This window comes from Gracilinanus agilis, chromosome 1 (genome assembly GCF_016433145.1).
Source record: "Gracilinanus agilis isolate LMUSP501 chromosome 1, AgileGrace, whole genome shotgun sequence".
Taxonomy (NCBI): domain Eukaryota; kingdom Metazoa; phylum Chordata; class Mammalia; order Didelphimorphia; family Didelphidae; genus Gracilinanus; species Gracilinanus agilis.
Window position 1 is genome coordinate 98,092,860 of NC_058130.1, and position 19,122 is coordinate 98,111,981.

At 36.0% G+C, this 19,122-nt stretch overlaps 1 protein-coding gene across 1 annotated transcript in view; it reads right to left on the minus strand.

Moving 5' to 3' along the window:
• Window positions 1-5,218: 5,218 nt before the first annotated feature.
• The window catches only part of LOC123253732 (KAT8 regulatory NSL complex subunit 1-like), a 168,263-nt gene continuing 154,359 nt past the window's right edge, over window positions 5,219-19,122 (minus strand). The window contains exons 8-13 of the mRNA XM_044682913.1: window positions 15,125-15,297; window positions 10,912-11,033; window positions 9,917-9,971; window positions 7,464-7,579; window positions 6,566-6,821; window positions 5,219-5,485 (exon numbers count right to left, since the gene is read on the minus strand). Coding sequence (XP_044538848.1) covers window positions 5,219-5,485; window positions 6,566-6,821; window positions 7,464-7,579; window positions 9,917-9,971; window positions 10,912-11,033; window positions 15,125-15,297 — 989 coding nt within the window. The remainder of the gene's footprint in view (window positions 5,486-6,565; window positions 6,822-7,463; window positions 7,580-9,916; window positions 9,972-10,911; window positions 11,034-15,124; window positions 15,298-19,122) is intronic.

Consider the following 19,122-nt stretch of genomic DNA (forward strand, 5'->3'; position numbering starts at 1 on the left):
GGCTTGCCCACTGTCACACAGCTAGGAAGTGTCTGAATCTCAAACTTCCCAATTCCAGGTCTGGTTCTCTATCCACTGAACAACCTAGCTGCCCCCATAAGTGAATGCTAATGGGAAGCACAACAGTGAGTGTTTATGAGCACCCACAGGGTTACTCCTAGAACCTTTAGAATAGTTACTCTTCTGGGGACCTAACCCATAAAAGATCCCATATCCTGGAAGGATATCCCAGAAGGGGTATTATAGCACAATGATTCTTAAAAGAAAAATATTTCATCATATTTAGAAAAAACTAAGAATGTAACTTGATTAGTGGTTCTCAAACATATTTTTTTATTCATAGTATTTATTCTCTGCTATGAGGTTTCTTGAACACTACAGGAACGCTGGGAGATACGGTCCTCCAATTGCAAGAGTATGTTTCATACATTCTTGGCATATCTAGCAAGAATTTAATGTGTCTAAGCATATCCTCTGAGAACGACTGAACAACTAATATTTCAAAACTGTTTATAAAAATTAGCTTCTTTATATGTATACCTTATATCATATTATACATGTAGCCACTACAAAAAAGAGGCTAGGCAGATCTTGGCAGATGGACACAAAATTACCAGTATTAGGCATAGAATCCAGAGAATCAGGGTTCAAATTTGACCTCCGACATTTACTAGTGGTATGATCTTGGACAAATCACTTAACTCCAATTGCCTAGCCCCTACTGCAATAGAGACAGTAAGAGTTATTTAAAAAATTACACTACTTTTCCACCTACAAAGATGAAGTGGTATTGGTTATCTTTTTATTACCTGATAATTTTATGAGGTTAACAGTGGAGCAAAGACTGAGCAAATTCAAACATTACTAAAGGTGGAAAAAAAGAATATAATCCTAGGATGTTTCTAAAAAATTAAAACAAAAAAACCCAAACCTCAAATAAATGAAAATTCATGGCTGCTTGATAAAACCTGTTTTCAAGATCTTCCCAAATAATGACAAGACTATACCTTTTGGAAACACAAGTAGTTTGCCTGGTGGGCTAATCAGCTAGAGAGTATCTTATGTGAAATTTCTCAGTAACATAACCAAATGCAAAAAAAAAAATTCTGATGCTGACATTACACAAAATACCTTTAAAGCAAAATAAAAAATAGCCTGTCTCATATCTTTGCCTGAGAAAAGGTCTTTATGAAGGAAATTTAGGGGTACAGTTTGAGAATCATGGTTCTTTCATTAAGAAATGGTGCAGAAAATATCTCCTAACAACTATGTCACTCAGTTTATTTTTAATTCAACTAACACCGCTATAAAGCTCTAAATTTTGGGGGGGGGGTTGATTTCTGTGTGTTAACACTGACAAGCTGGATTTAACTTGTCTGGGGTAAATCACATTGTATGGAAAAAGGATGTCCTATCTAAATTTTTTAAAAATATTATATAGGTAAAATCTGATTTTGATAATTAGAATCAGCCTGTCATAGAAATCAAGTATAAATATCAGGAAAGACAATCAAAAGATAGAGATGTTACAGGGAGATTTAAGAGGTAAAGAGTCTATACTATATATATATATATACATACATACACACACAATATATATATATATATATATATATTATACTACACTGTAAAGTCTTGAAGGGTTATCATGGAAAAAGAGATCTTGTTACCAGCTCCAGAAAGGGAATTAATTTGGTGGATTCAGAAGGGGAACAGTCTCTTTGTTTTTATTTTGTTGGTGTATTAATGAGTTAGTTTTCTTTTGCTTTTCTTTTGACCTTGTATCAGTTGATGTTGTTCTCCCTTTCTCCTTCTGAGTCAACTGTCCAAATTCAGCTGCAATACACTAGGGCTGGCAGTCAGTTCAAATCCTCCTGTGAATTAATTTCCCTTTCATCAGGTCTCTTTTTTGGAAATTAGCTCAGCAGCTATCACAGACACAGATCTCTTGTGGCTCCTCTTTTGGACACTTGGCCCCCAACATTCAAAAGGCCATTGTCTCTAGGTTATGTAGCTTTATACTCATTTTTCTCCCACCATAATGAAACATAACCTTTTAAGAGGCCTATATTTTTCTTCCAGCTATCTCTTCATTCTCTCTAGGTACAATCTTTCTTGGCTTTGCATCAGTTGTTATTCAAAAACACTTCTTACTATCCTCTGACTATACCATGAAAGGCTTAAAAATAGAAAGGAATGAATGTTACAGGATGGAGAAGGTTGGGAAGTACTGGCCTGGAATTGCTTTCAGAAGATACTCATTACTCCAATGGGGCCAAATATTATATATCAGAGAGTGCAAAATATTACAATATATCATCAGATCTGTGATACATAGGCATGAAAATCTTTCCAACAAATCCAATGCCTTGCCATATCCACTACGTAATGCCCTTCACCTAGAAGTATCATATATAGTGGATTGGTGAAGTAATACTGGGAGGTATAGCCCAAACATAACATACTCTTGAAAGGCTGCTGGACAGGGAGAGCAACAGGGTTTCTTCTAAGTCTTGACTACAAAGACCCACTTGCCTTGCTTAAGAAAAAAAACCAAACCAAACCAAACCCAAAGTCTCTTCCTCTGCCCTTGCATCAGTCTAAAAAATAAACAAAGGGTTTCCTTCACTCAGTCAAGAGCATTCTTTCAAGAGCTAGTAGCTCTTTACCTTTCTGATCACATACTTTACTACCTTTCCAGTGGACACATTCCATTACTACTCAGTAAAGGAGAACACTGGTAATAAATGAAACTTAGCTTTATATCCCTTTGCCTCTTAAAATATATTTCTAAGTTTACTTAAGATAATTTTATCTACCTTAAACAAAAAAGCCTGCTAATAGCAAGTTATAAAGATTTTACAGAAAAAAGATTCATTTGGAACACTTTGGTAAATTTCAAGTTTATTTTTTCTCCTTAGCTTTAGTGTTGAGCACAAAGCATTTTGAAGTAGTTATTGTGAAACAAGTTCTGTTGCCATTGAAATGCATTTTGCTTCCTTCAGACATTCCAGCAGCTAACAGTTCCCATGTTTCATCTGCAGATCATCAGTTCTCACCCATCAAAAGGAACACAAAATAAAAAATGATAAGGATATAAAGTATGTACAAATCAGTTACACCAAAAGTGACAAATGTATACAGTAGGTGAAGGTGAAAGGGACTGAAATGTAACATTAATCATCTGTCAACTGTTTGAAATAATCAAGGTAGCTTAGACTGAGCTTTCCTGAATGTTATGATTAAAAATAGCCTAAAAATGGCCAGAAATTTGAAGAAGAACCAGAGCTATTGTGCCATGCAAAGACTGATAAAATGTGACTTTATCCCATGGGAATTTCGAGACATTTTCCCATTTAACAACTACTAATAGGGGTAACCTAGGGAACTTGTAACTTGTAGCTTGAGTGCTTGGAGATATGAAATGAAAGTGGAAAAGTTCTGCAGTGTTGAAAAGCAGGTGATGGGAAACCATTCCTATTACAAGAGATAGATCTTTAAGTTACAGGGCAAAAGAAACACTGTCCTATATCTGCTAGTAAGTATTCTAGTATTTTTAATGAAGAATCCATGCCTTTCTTAGAATACAACTCTATGCTTCTTAGGTGGGCCTCACATACCAAAATCATAATTGATATGGCAGATCTTAACAAATAATAAAGAGGTATCTGGAACCCAATAGTTATAAATCATTGAGGGGTCAAGACACAGACAGGTCATCTATTATCAAATTAGTGTTTTTAATTTCCAAAAAGCCCCCACGAACTAGCAGTAATATGAAATCAGAAATGGATATAGTAATATTGTACCCTTTCAGGTCTGCCATGAAAATAGAGGGTTCAGAAGGACTTTGTAAGGTTTAAGGGATGCCACTGCTTTTGGGCAGGCCCACATCTAATCCATGCTCTAGTAAAGAACTACAGATCAGTCACATGGTTAAGAAAGGAAAAGTATGTCTGTGATGTCTTTGGCAAGTGAAATGTTCTCTTTATGGAAGCAGAATAGTTATCACCATCATCATCTATGATAGTCAACAGAAGAAACAGAAGTAGGGTAATTTTCTGAAGCCCTCCTTGACCTAGTTCTATCACATATATATATGTAAGTGAGAGTTTCATTTTGGATAGCTGTGAGAAACATATGCTGTAAAGACACTCCTCAGATGGCTAAATAACCTTCCTATTTCCCTGTAGGAACGTGAAGAAAACATGTTAATTTTAGCAACTAGCAAGAAATATGCAACTTGTTTAAGTTTTCTGGTCTTCTTCAACCTAACTTGTATCCTCAATACTGATGACACCCTCATCCAAAAAGGATGGTTCCAAGAGAGACTGTGTGGATATGAAACCCCAACCACCCAAATCATTATGACTGGGAGAAATTATTACCAATACAAGAGCATTGCAAACAATGGAACTAATAAGAGATTGGAATCGCCTAAGTAACTTAATAAAACTCAAGCCATGTGCACTTAAAGACCCTGATCTTCATCTGCTCTAAGGAGCCATAAAGCCATGTTTATGTTGGACAACAAAGACACAAGCCACAGAATCTAAGGGAATGGAATAGCCAGTGGAATTCTGTATCTCCTCCACATAAACCTATATCTGCACTGTAACCAGCTTCCTGATATTTCCTGGTAATATAAATGAGACCCAGAAAATTTTGGGGGGCTGCAATAACCTCTATCTGTCCCTGCAAAGTGGCTCTTTTTTTTAATATGCAAGAACACAGAACTAAATGCCCTGAGAGCTGCCTGAATGTTCTTGGGCACACTCACCAACCTTGAGATGTCCAAGAATCAGAAATGTATTAAAAGGCATACCTACTCTTTCCAATCTGGTTCTTCCCATTTCCCCTGCCATTTTAAAAATGGGCCACAAACCACATACAGCTTGAAAGCTGATAGTCTTCAAAGCCTGTTAGACCTTTTCTCCTCTTCACACTCTTTAAGTGGATACATTTCTCCCAAACTACACGGGTCCTTCCTGGCACATCAGAGGCTCACAGAAGTGCCTACAGAATGTACCTATCCTGAAGCCCACCTACCTGTGGTAAGTGGGAAGCCCAAGTCCACCTATGACTCTGGTCTCCTGACCAGCAGTGACCACTCTTGGGGTCCCTTCTGCTGGGCTAGCTCACCTGCCAAGCTCTGGATACTGAACAGAAGTAGATGAGCCTGCATGTGATACAGCACCTATGATGGAAACCCAAGGCATCATCTGTTCTTCAGAAGCCTAGCTGAGCATTCGTGGCTTGTGAATTCCTCAATGCAGCTGCTGCTGTTAGCTTGAAAGTGCCCTTCAGGCAAACTGCTGGGAATGGGGCGAGATTCTGGGGGGCTGCTGTGAGTCCTAGGGCTGGGCTTTCTGCTTGAACACCATGGCTTTGGGACAGGAGGCAGTAGCTTATTAGGTTGATCCAAGAGAGCTTGACAAGATGTGTCTGAAAGAGGAAATGTACGGCGCTCCCAGGGCTGGATTATCTATTAGATAGGAAGATAAAAAGCATTAAAGACATAAGCTCCAACTACGTTAAAAGAAAAAAAACCAATCCTCAACTTCTAGTCAAGAACCCACAGTAAAATAGTCAAGTTATATAGTTTATAAAGAAATTAACCAACCATTTAAAAAAGAACAGGCAATTAAAAAAACCACTTCACAAATTTAACAAATAAAAAATATTCTATAGTAAAATGCTGTGGACAGTCAGAGAAAAAGGAGAGAAATTCAGAATGAGGAATGAGAGGAATACAGAAGCACATAAAAGAGACAGTTAAGATAAAAAAAAAAAAAAAGGGAGTAGGGTGAAACACAAAATAGAACTAGAGGAAAAACAATTGAAACCAGAGAAAGCCTTTCAACATCTTTGCCCTGAAATCTTTATATTGCCAAAAGACTTCTAAAGGTACTATACTCTGTAGCTTTGGATACGGATGGAAACAATCAAATACTTTTTTAGTTATTTGTCTGGAGGGATACATAAAATTTAGGTGGGTAAGAGATTTAAGTTCATTCTATGCAATGAAGACAACTATGAAATAAATCACAGCAATACGAAATAAGCATGGCACAATAGAAATTATTGCATCAAGTTTAAAATGACTAAGCCTTTGCCCTCAAAGAGTCCTCAGAGAGTTTATTCTACACTATGGAAATTAAGCTTCTAGGCATCTAGTAGCAGTATATACTTTAAATTGGCTATGGCTTTGCCATCTTTTACACTCTGCAGAGTTCATCCTTAAACTTTTTGGATTTGGCTCTAGAAAAAGTAAAATGGGGGTCAAGCCAACTACTTAGAATGGAAGATCCTAAACACATTTTTGCTGCAGTATTTACAATTATATAAATATACAATTATATATATATATTTACAATTATATACAATTACATATATGCAATTATATTGCACTTATAAAAGCAATAAAAGATAGTTTCCTCATGAGGTAATAATGACCATAAGCAGAAGATACTTGAGGTTGTTAAGGTGCCCTCTAATTTACTTTTCTACTAGGTTTTTCCTTTTCGAAATACTGCAACTTCAGAGAAGAAATGAAAATACTCACCTGTGCTGCATCATCAACAATATCAGTAGTAGAAGAACAGGTGTCTTCACTGCAAGAGGATGGCACTCGAGTCCTGTCTTTGATGGAAAGAGACTGCAACAAGCTGCAAGGTTCAGGGCTAGAGTTTCCAGTAGAAGAGTGGGCCAGATCATTAAAATTATGATATGCTGTATCTGGAGATACTGGCTGGGATATTCCTAGGCTTGAAGCAGGAACAGGCTGAGTTCCTCGGCCATCACCTTTATTGGAAGACCTGCTATAAATTATAATGTGGGAATCATCATCAAGTTATTCCTTTTTTTTTTCAACCCTTACCTTCTGTCTCAGAATCAATACTGGATATTGATTCGAAGGCAGAAGAGTGGTAAGGGCTAGGCAATGGGGATTAAGTGACTTTCCCAAGATCATAAAGCTAGGAAGTGTCTGAGGCCAGATTTGAACCCAAGACCTCCCATCTGTGGGGCTTGCTCTCACTCTACTGAGCCACCCAGCTGCCCCCCATCAAGTTATTCCTAACAGATTCCCAAAATTATTTGCTCAGGTAACTCAACTTTATTATCAACATAAGAAAAAACCCTCATATAAATTGAAAATCCAGTTAGATTTAGAATTATGGAAAATAACTTACATGTCATTTAATCAAACACCTTAATATTTATTTTTTGTTATTTTAATTAGCTTTTATTTACATAGGTATATCTGGTAGCTTTAGGCCCCTTTAGGCTACATGTTTTTACTAAAGTAATATATTGCAGAAGTTTGAGATTTTAATTTTAATGATGCAGAAACTGAAGACCAGAGAAATTAAGTGACTGTTATAACTAGTTAGTAACAGAATCAAAAGTAGAACTCAGATCTACTAACTCCTAGGATCTCATTTTTCCCCACTAAAACATACCTGTTCCCTCGCCTATGGGAAATAGCAGCTGCTGTCCAGGAATCCCAGCGGGCCCTCTCAAGTTCCTCATACTTAGTGTGACGATTCCGATAAGCATCATCAGATGTGTCTTCTAACTAAGAATAAGGAAAAAAATCAGATCTATTTATATTGATAACATATAGAATGTCAAAATTATCTGAATCATAGAGATATAATCTTACATCAGGAAAACTAACATACACTAGTGAGCAGAGTGCTATCAGCCACAGTATATATTCAAACATCTGTGGACAGGTCAGTGATAATTCAAGAAACGCAGATACTACAGAGTCCTATCAGCCCAAAGGAGCTGAACAATTGTCAGATGACATATGTACCAGTGAGCAACTATGAAAGAGGAGTAAACACTTCAGAACAGTGGCAGGTAGACAAAGACTGCTTCTGTTCATGTCATTCCTTTAATATATGGCTCAGGAGCATCATAAAATGCCACAATATGTTCCTATTGGACATTAAACTGTTACTTATGATATCCTACTTAAGTCCTTTCCTCACTATGTTGCAGAGGTGACCCTGGATCCTTTAAAAAATTTTTTTACATTAGGTAAAATAAAACATTGCTATGTAAAACTAACAATGAAAACAGCAGCAATATGGCTTTGAGAAGGGATCTGATACATGCCTGTTGCCTCAGAACCAGACTCATTTAAAAAGGCTCATCAAAACAATGGCCGAGGACAGGAATTTTTTGGCTACAGCAACTTCAGAGGCCTAAACTGCAAAGGGGTTGTTATATTTATTAGCAGAAGGGAGGGGTTACCGACACCAATGAGTTTATTAGATTCTTAAATTATTAATTTATAAGCAAAGGCAGACATATTAATTTCTCCAATTAAGAGATTATGTGGTACTACAGCTAAGGAAGGAATAAAGTTTTAGGAAGGGAATAGGAAAATCTGACCATTAGTATGAAAAAGTATACTGCTATTTTAAATTCAGACATCTCTAATACACTTTCTTTGACTTTGTTTTGATAGTTCACAAGAGTCCCACATAAAGGTCTGGTTCATATTAAAGCTCCTGGTTTTATCATTGTTAGTGATTAGAGACATAAAATTTCCATTACATTTTAAACAGTTTACGTTAACGTACAAGATTGTAGGGTTTTATATAGATTAAGATTAGGTGCTCTTGTACTGCAAGATCAACAAAATACTTTCTTTAACATTTTATAGAGAACACAGGCGCAACCTCAGAGAGTCAAGGAAAATGAAAGCAAGCAATAAGCTAAAAGGACTATTTCTCTGATCAATTGCCAAATGCTTTCTTATGTTCTCATGAGAACACAATTCTGAAAATGTTTCTCTTATTTGCCAACACAGATCTACTGTAGGAGCACTTAGGTGAGTTTTAGTATGCTAAGAAATTGACATTGGCCAGAAAGGTGAAGAGGGTACATGCAGTTAATAATTAGGAAATAGGGTGGCACAGGGGAGTTGGGAAGACTTGAGTTCAAATTCAGTCTTGGATATGTACTATGTGACCTTGGGGAAGTAACTTAACTTTTACATCAATTTCCTCAATTGTAAAATGGGGATAATAACAGCACTTTTCTCCCAGGGTTGTTGTGAGGGCCCAAGGAGAAAATATTCATAAAGCACTGGTACAAAATAAGCAATAAATGTTATTTCCTTTCTACCTATTAATACAACAATTCAGCTGCAAGGCCCCTTCTGTATTTCAAACCCATATAACAATGTATGTACTGAAAAATGTCAGTACACAATTAAGAAACAAATTAGTGTCTGTGAGCAATCTTTGCCAATACACTATATTTATTTAAAGTATCCCCGAATTTAATAAAGAAATGAGCAGAGGTCAAGAATATAAAGATTTCTGTACTTGCTATTATTGTTTCCACCTTGCTACTATTATCCCACCTGAAGAAAGAACGGCATTAAAAAAAACTAAACAACCCACCAACCAACAAAACAAACACCCCCCCCCAAAACACTAAAAATAAAACAAATTACAAACAGAGCAGTCTTTGACCTTCATTTGTGTTCTAACTACTTATTGAAATTTTAAAATATGTGACAGGGCTGACTGAACTGCTTTTGCTTGGCAAAGCTTGTTTCTCAGTGAAAATCTTAATGTAATTTTCTCTTTTAAATATATAAACTGACTTAGCTGAGGAAAGGCTTCCATCCAATTTTCATTCATTGGCTAAAAGTATCATTGATTTAGAGCTATCAGAGGTCCTTATTAGTCTCCTAATCCAAAGATCTAATTTTATAGATGTAGAAAATCAGAATCAGAAAGGTTAACAGCAACTCACCCAATGTCATTCAGATAGTAAGTACCAGATCTGGGTAGGAACTGAAACTCTCTGGTTCCACAATACATTTTTGTTAGGAAGAACTAGCAAGAAAAATCCTCTAAGCTAATTTTAAAAATTCTGTTATTCTTACCTCTGAATCCATCTGATTTAATATCTTTTGTTCTTTTGATTCTACTAAACGCCAGCTAAAGAAAAGAGAACATAAAATGAGTTAAGATAACAAATTAACATCGGCTTAGTGTCCTTACCACAACTATCTTTTCTCTTTCCCAGGAGGAATGAGATAAAAGGAAGTCTAAGTGAGGAATGAAAGGCCTTATGGAAAACTGTTAAATACTGGCTAGACCCATAGAGTCACTTAAACAATACATAGAATTCCTCAGGGCTACAGATTTCCCATGAATCCCCCAGCCATGATTTTCCCCAGTCAAGCCCTAAACCAAATTTGCCAGCAGCTGATTAAATTCAGTTCAGATAGTCTTAAACTACCTTTTAGCACAATAAGTTTCTCTAAGAAAAGGCTTATATAACCTTCATCAACAAGTTCACAGTCTGAGTTGATTAGAAATCAAATGTTTAAGTTTGTATGTCAGTGCTACAGTTATAATACAAAGTAACAAAATGATTTTCATTCCATTATGATTAGGAACAAGAATGATAAATATAATTAAAGATGAGAAGTCTTTGTAACTAGCTTTCAATTGTCTACTGATAGAATATTTTTAGTCATTTTTGAAGCTCCAATAAATACAAGTAGTAAAACCAACGGTTAAGGTGTTGACAAGGGGGAAAAAGTAAAAAAGAAGAAAATAAGGTGCTAAAAATAATTTTTAAAAATGGCCCAAAGGAGTAGTGATGAAATGGAGAAAACCAAGATAACGATAATCTATATTCTCCCATGATAATTCTGGGTCAGGTAGAAATGGTTTTAGTTAAGATGGTGGGTTTGTCATTTCAGTCATAAAGAAAGGCTCCAAATGACTTTAATCCCATTGTTGCACAATCTAGCTTAGCAATTTCTAAATTCCCACTGAATGACAGTGATACCAACACTACTCTCAGAAATGGTATCTTCTTTCCATTATCAAGCACATTTTTTTCTAAACTGTAAATCAACTGTTATACCTTGGAGTCAGAATCTCTTTGTACTGTAATTTCTCTACTCGAGTAGCAGTTGCCATGGACATAGGAATCACAATGTTATCGATATCATAGGAGTTTTCTGATCTCTTCTTCTTTGAAGTTTGCTTCAGTATGAACCAAAATAGCAGAAAAGTAAAAGTTATATATCATGACATTAGCACCAAATAAAGAAATTAGAAGCGAGAACCAGGAGAATGATTTAACATTTTTACCACTTGTGCTTTAAGCTGACCGTTTCAACTGTATAATAATAAAAGTGACAGCATAATACTCTGAATATTCTTAAACAGCTCAATGTGAGTAATAGATTCTCTAAACAAAACTGTTAACTATTAGGATTAAAATTCAAACCAATGCTGGAAAGAAATTCTAAGAGAACCACAGGGGAGCGTGGACAGAAGTCTGTGAGTAAACATCAGGCTGGTTTACCGTAATCTTCAGTTAAACTTCAAGAGAGCCTAAATCATAGTTTAGGAGTTCATGCATCTACCTTTACAGAACTGAAAAAAAGACTAGCTGCTTCTACTAGTGGCTAGATTAGTGAAATAGCTGGTTGTATAATAACTTATAGAGACCTCTGTTTATGCTTAAAATGTACTATTAGTCTAAAAAAAATTACTTGAATTGGTCAGTTACAAGATGACCTATAGACAGATATTGGTTGGCCCAGTTTTTTTTAAATTTGTAAATATTTATTATTTGGCCCAATCTTAAGATAGATTACTAAGTCCAGTAACTTTATAAAGACTCAAATATATATATATTTATAGAACTTTTTCATAGATTTCCATAATTTTTTATTGATTAAACTTTTGTTTTTGTATCATGCTCATTCCTTTAACCCCTGGGCCCTGCCTGTTCTACCCACTCCTCCATTAAAATTCTTCTACATAACAAAGAAAAACCTTAGTCAAAATAATCAATATACTAACCTCATCTGACAGTATATAATATTCTTCTCCCACATTGATGCACTATTTGCACTAAGGGGAGGAAGGTATGTTTCACTGTTCCTTCTCCAGGACTAAGATTGGTAATTAACAGTTACTTAGAATTCAGCTTGCTAGGGGGCAGCTAGGTGGCTCAGTGGATTGAGAACCAGGCCTAGAGACAGGAGGTCCTGGGTTCAAATCTGGCCTCAGACACTCCCAGCTGTGTGACCCTGGGCAAGTCACTTGACCCCCATTGCCTACCGTTACCATTCTTCTGCCTTGGAGCCAATACAGTATTGACTCCAAGATGGAAGGTAAGGGTTTAAAAAAAAATTCAGCTTTCTTTCTTTCTTTCAACCCCCCCCCCCCATTTAAATGACTACAGTCATTATGTATGTTCTCCTGGTTTTGCATTAGTTCATACCAAGTCTCCCCATGTTTTTCTCAATTGCATAATAATGTTCCACTATATTTGTAAGATATAAAGCCAAGATGAATAGTTAACATACTTTAAGACAAGATGTAAAGAGATTCTGACAGGCTAGAACAGTGGGCTGAATCTATTAAGATTAAATCTAATAAGGATAAATGTGAAGTTTTATAGGTGGATTTAAAAAAAAAAACACTTCCCAAGATGAGATGGGGAAGGCATGGGTAGACAATAGTTTGTATGGAAAAGATATAGGCATTTTGGTGGACTACAAAGCTCATTATCAAGTCAAATCAATATCAAATCAAAAATGTAGTAAAACAGCTTAAAGAAGCTAATGTAATCTTGTTCTAGATTAAGAAAAATAGCCCCTAATGATAAAGTGGGGGCAGTCGGCAGTCTCACTATTCACTGCCATGGGCAGACGTGGAGAATACTGTGCTCAGTTTTGACCACCTCAGGTCAACAAGGACACTGAGAAGCTAGAGGAATTCAACTAGAGCAGTGAAGAGCCTTGATTCCATGCCATATTAGGAACAAATGAAAGAAACAGAAATGTTAAACCTGAATAAGAAAACTTAAGGAGGCTTTGAAAACTGTGCTTGAGTATTTGAAGGACTGAAAAGTGGCAAAGAGATCAGACATTTCTATTTGGTACAAGAGAGCAGAATCAGGATATGTGGGAATTGTAGAGAGGCAAATGTAGTTTGGATTACAGGAAAACCTCTCCTAACAATTAAAACTATCCATAAGTGACAGATGCACTATCTCATGAGATACTGGATTTTCCCTTTATTGGAGGAGGCCTTCTTGCAGAGGCTAGATGAACTTTTATTTCCTATGTTGTGCTGAGAATTCGTTTTGGGGTACAGGATTGGAATGGGCAGCTTTTTAGGTCTCTTTCAACCCTGAAATGCTGTGATATATTACTATCTCTTTAGTCATTTCCCAATAAAAAGAACTTTTACTGTGTTTTCATTTCTATGTTACTATAAAAATTCTATTATTAACATTTTGGCAGATGTCAGGCCTTTTTGGATATGTTTTTGATCAACTTGGAATATAGGCCTAATATTAGGATCACTGGGCTAAAGGATACAAATAGCTTAGTGACTTGTCTTGCATAATTCCAAATGCAAGTTTTCCAAAATATTCACAAGTTACATTTCAACCAACACAAGTACCTAACTTCACAAAGGTCCAACATTCAGGTTTCTTTGGAGGTGGCTGGGGGCATGTCATCTTTGCCAATATGTTAGATGTGAACTAAAATTTTACTTTACTTTCCCTTTCTCATACTCTTGGTGATTTGTAACATTTTCTAAAAAATGTAATTACTAATAATTTGCAATGCTTCTTTTGAAAACTCTGTTTATATATAAATCTCCATTACACAACTGCTCATGTTAAAAGGCAAAATGGCATAATGGGGAAGAGTGTTAAACTTAAAGCCACCAGAGACAAGGACTGGGATACTGCCTGTGACCCTTACTAGCTGTTTGGCCATGGACAAAGCAATTAACCTCTCTGAGACTCAATTGTCTTTACTTTATAAGCAGGGGAATAATAATATATATGTGACAACTCACAGAATTGTTATGAGGATCAAATAAAATTAGACACGTATTTATTTTGCAAATATTAAAAGTAACATATAAATGTCAATTATGATTTGGGATACCAAGCCACAATGAATTAGCATGGTTAGCATGGACAGGACACATTTAGATGTTATTTCCAAACAGATCTGTTACAAATGAATATAGTTTGGATTACAGGAAAACTTATTTCTGGAGAGGAACAAAAGCAGGGGGAGAAAAATACATCTCCATCCTTACTATCACACATCATTCATCACAAGTGAGAAACCATATGGAAATTCAAGGAGTAGTCATGGATTGATTCTTAAATGTGAGGTACGTAGTTAATAAGTTTTCTAAAATGGAGATGCAAATTTCCTGGTTTTCTGTAGATAAAAGAAGCAGCATTGCAGAGCAGATGAATGGCTGGCTCCACAGTTAGGAAAGTTTGTCCTGATGCATACCATATGACCATGAACGAGTCTCTTGCTTTCTCAGGACCCTAAGCAATTCTCTAAGATTGGAAGCTGCAGATGAAACAACATAACTCTGCACAATGATGAAATCACATGTCAGGACAAAAAAATGATGTGCCTATGAGGGCTTTAATTTATGGACATCAGGACATCAGTCTTTGGTGAAGAGCGCTGCTAATGAAGGAGCTCTTCTGGTTCATGGAGGAGTGTTGGAACGCTGAGACCCTGGTGAGACTGCTTTAAATATCTTCTTTGAATCCCATGTGGTAAGTTTAAAGACTGACTGAATCTTCCTGAACTTCTCTTAAGAAATTTCTTTTAGTAGACTCTGTGAATGAAGTTTGCTCCATTCACCTCTAGGCCTCTGGCCCACTGACTCTCAGCTGAGCGTTAATTAGATCTACTTGGATTAAATTAGAGGATCATAGTAAATTACCTACTGGGTTAGATTCTTATTTCCTCATTTCCACTCTCTCTTAATTGTAAATAAACTTCCATAAAAGTCAATTTTGACTTGAGATTATTCTTAATTGAGGACTGATAATAGTTCAATCCTCTGGCGACCATCTTTTAATATATTGAACCCATAAAACCCCTTTCCCCCCCTTACATTTTATGTAAGACCAAGGCAGCAACAACTTTTATATACAATATAATGGTTACGTGGATATCCCCAGAGGTCCTTTGACTCTTTCCTTTTTATGATCTGAAATTGATTATAGATGGATCATAATTGCATCTAATTGTGGGTCATTTTAAATTTTAACTATGACTCACCAAGGCAGAACTAGTTGAAGGCTGGCTGGAGGTTGGTGCTGTAGAACTATCAACAAGATAAGGTGACAGACTGTGCTCCAAAGTGCTGGATTTCACTGTCTGGGGGCTGGAGGCAAACAAACTAGGGCTGGTTGCTGATCCTTTAAGGTGTCTTCCCTCTGTAAGAGGTAAATCTGTATGAGATTGGAGAACACCAATAAATTCCAGAGACATTTATCAAATTTTCTTCAATGAACAAAAATGCAAAACAAATGGCTCAGAAAAAGATGATGGCTAAAGTAGTCAAAACCCTGTCCCTGATTTACTAATTCATTCAACAAATGCTCAACACCAACCTTTTTTTGTGAGGCACTATATGAGACAAAGCTGAAACAAAAACAAAAATCAAAGAGCCCACACCCACAAAAAGTTTATAGTCTATTGGGGAAAACAATATGTACACAGTTAAGTAAATCCAAAAGATACACAAAATAATAGCAAGTGAGCTTTGAGGAACTAGGGATTTTAACATCTGGAAGAAAGGAGGAGGAAGGATATTGAAAGCCTCTGCAAAAGCACAGAGACAGGAGAGAGAACATGCCATAAAGAGAACAACAAATAGGTCAGTTTGGGGAGGGGGGATGTACAATGTGAAACAAAGTCTAAGATAATAGGCTGGAAACAGATAGTGATGAGATTTAAATGCTAAGCAAGAGACTATATTTAATTTAAAAAAGGAAGTGGAAACCATTGAAGCTTTTTTTAGAAAGTGAGTGATATGCCTTCCAGAATGGTTGGATCAGTTCACAACTCAACCAGCAAAGCATTAATGTCCCAATTTTGCCACATCCCCTCCAACATTCATTACTCTCCCCTTCTTTCATTTTAGCCAATCTGCTAGGTGTGAGGTGATATCTCAGTTGTTTTGATTTGCATTTCTCTAATTATTAGAGATTTAGAACACTTTCTCATGTGCTTATTGATACTTTTGATTTCTTTACCTGAAAATTGTCTATTCATGCCCTTTGCCCATTTATCAATTGGGGAATGGATTGATTTTTTATACAATTGCTTTAACTCCTTGTATATTTGAGTAATTAGACCCCTGTCAGAGTTTTTCGTTATAAAGATTTTTTCCCAATTTGTTGTTTCCCTTCTGATTTTGGCTACATTGTTTTTGTTTGTACAAAAGCTTTTTACTTTAATATAATAAAAAGCATTTATTTTACATTTTGTAATTTTCTCTAACTCTTGCTTGGTTTTAAAAATCCTTCCTTTCCCAGCGATCTGACAAGTATACTATTCTGTGTTCACTTAACTTATTTATATTTTCCCTCTTTATATTCAAGTCATTCACCCATTCTGAATTTATCTTGGTGTAGGGTGTGAGATGTTGATCTAGACCTAATCTCTCCCATATTGTTTTCCAAATTTCCCAGCAGTTTTTGTCAATTAGTGGATTCATGTCCCAAAAGTTGGGCTCTTTGGGTTTATCATACACTGTCTTGCTGATGTCACTTACCCCAAGACTATTCCACTGATCCTCCCTTCTGTCTCTTAGCCAGTGCCATACCGTTTTGATAGCTGCATCTTTATAGTATAGTTTAATATCTGGTACTGCTAGGCCAACTTCCTTCACATTTTTTTCATTATTTCTCTTGATATTCTTGATCTTTTGTTATTTCAAATGAACTTTGTAATAGTTTTTTCTAATTCAGTGAAAAAGTTTTTTTTGGTAGTTTGATAGGTATGGAGCTAAATAGGTAAATTAATTTGGGTAGAATGGTCAATTTTATTATGTTATCTCATCCTACCCATGAGAAATCAATGTTTTTCCAATTGTTGAGATCTAGTCTTAATTGTTTTGAAAGTGTTTTGTAGTTGTTTTCGCATAATCCCTGTATTTGTTTTGGTAGATAGATTCCTAAGTATTTTATGTTGTCTAGGGTGATTTTAAATGGTGTTTCTCTTTCTACCTCTTGCTGTTGTGATGTGTTGGAAATATATAGAAATCCTGATGATTTATGTGCATTTATTTTGTATCCTGCAACTTTGCTAAAGTTGTTGATTATTTCTACAAGCTTCTTAGTTGATTCTCTGGGATTTTTTAAGTAGACCATCATATCATCTGCAAAGAGTGATAGCTTAGTCTCCTCACTACCTATTTTGATACCTTCAATTTCTTTTTCTTCTCTAATTGCTACTGCTAGTGTTTCTAGTACTATGTTGAATAATAGAGGTGATAATGGGCATCCTTGTTTCACTCCTGATCTTATTGGGAAGGCTTCTAATTTATCCCCATTGCATAGGATGCTTGTTGATGGTTTTAGGTATATACTGTTTATTATTTTTAGGAAAGGTCCTTCTGTTCCTATACTTTCCAGGGTTTTCAATAGGAATGGGTGCTGTATTTTGTCAAAGGCTTTTTCAGCATCTATTGAGATAATCATGTGATTTTTGTTTGTTAGATTGTTGATATGGTCAATTATGTGGATGGTTTTCCTAATGTTGAACCATCCTTGCATTCCTGGTATAAATCCCACCCGATCATGGTAGATGATCTTCTTAATTACTTGCTGGAGTCTCTTTGCTAGTATTCTATTTAAGATTTTTGCATCTATGTTCATTAGGGAGATTGGTCTGTAGTTTTCTTTCTCTGTTTTTGATCTCCCTGGCTTTGGAATCAGTACCATATTTGTGACATAAAAGGAATCTGGTAGGGCTCCTTCTTTGCTTATAATATCAAATAATTTGTTTAGTATTGGGATTAGTTGCTTTTTGAATGTCTGATAGAATTCACTTGTGAATCCATCAGGCCCTGGAGATTTTTTCTTAGGGAGTTCTTTGATGGCTTGTTCAATTTCTTTTTCTGATATGGGATTATTTAGGTATTCTATTTCTTCTGCTGTTAATCTAGGCAATTTATATTTTTGTAAATATTCATCCATATCTCATAGATTGCTATATTTTATTTATGTTGTAGAGACCAAGTTCTGGATGGTAATTTGGAACTATGCTCAAAGGGCTATAAAAAAATGCCTGCCCTTTGATCCAGCCATACCATTGTTGGGTTTGTACCCCAAAGAGATCATAGATAAACAGACTTGTATGAAAATATTTATAGCCGTGCTTTTTGTGGTGGCAAAAAACTGGAAAATGAGGGTATGCCTTTCAATTGGGGAATGGCTGAACAAATTGTGATATATGCTGGTGATGGGATTCTATTGAGCCCAAAGGAATAATAAACTGGAGGAATTCCATGTGAACTGGAAAGACCTCCAGGAATTGATGCAGAGCGAAAGGAGCAGAGCCAGAAGAACATTGTACACAGAGACCAATACTTTGCGGTAAAATAGAATGTAATGGACTTCTGTTCTAGCAGCAATGCAATGACCCAGGACAATTCTGCGGGACTTATGGTAAAGAATGCTACCCATATTCAGAGGAAGAACTGCAGGAGTGGAAACACACAGAAGAAAAGCAACTGCTTGAACACATGGGTTAAGGCGGACATGATTGGGGATGTAGACTCGAAGCTACCCCACCAATGTAACTATCAACAATTTGGAAATAGGTCTTGATCAATGACACATGTTAAAACCAGTGGAAATGAGCATCGGCTATGGGGGGGGGGGACTCGGGGGGTGAAGGGGAAGGTGGGAACATGAATCATGTAACCATGTTAAATTTTCTAAAAAATTAATATTGTTAAATGGTTAAAAAAATGAAATAAAATAAAAAAAATATGGATTGAGTGAACCCAAAGGAGCAAGAGATTCTGAGCAATGAGGTAGAAAGAGAGCCTGGACATGTCAATGGAAAACAAGGAATATTCCACATCTCCCACCTTAAACAGTGAGTTGAAGGAAACAGGGAAGAGTGAACTTATTGGTATAGCTCAGGTTGGAGAGGTTCTTCACCATATGGTCATAAAGTGATGAATTATTTGTCTTTTCCATTTTCCAATATACCTTCAACATATAAATGATATATACTCAAATTCCTGAAGTAAGATATTA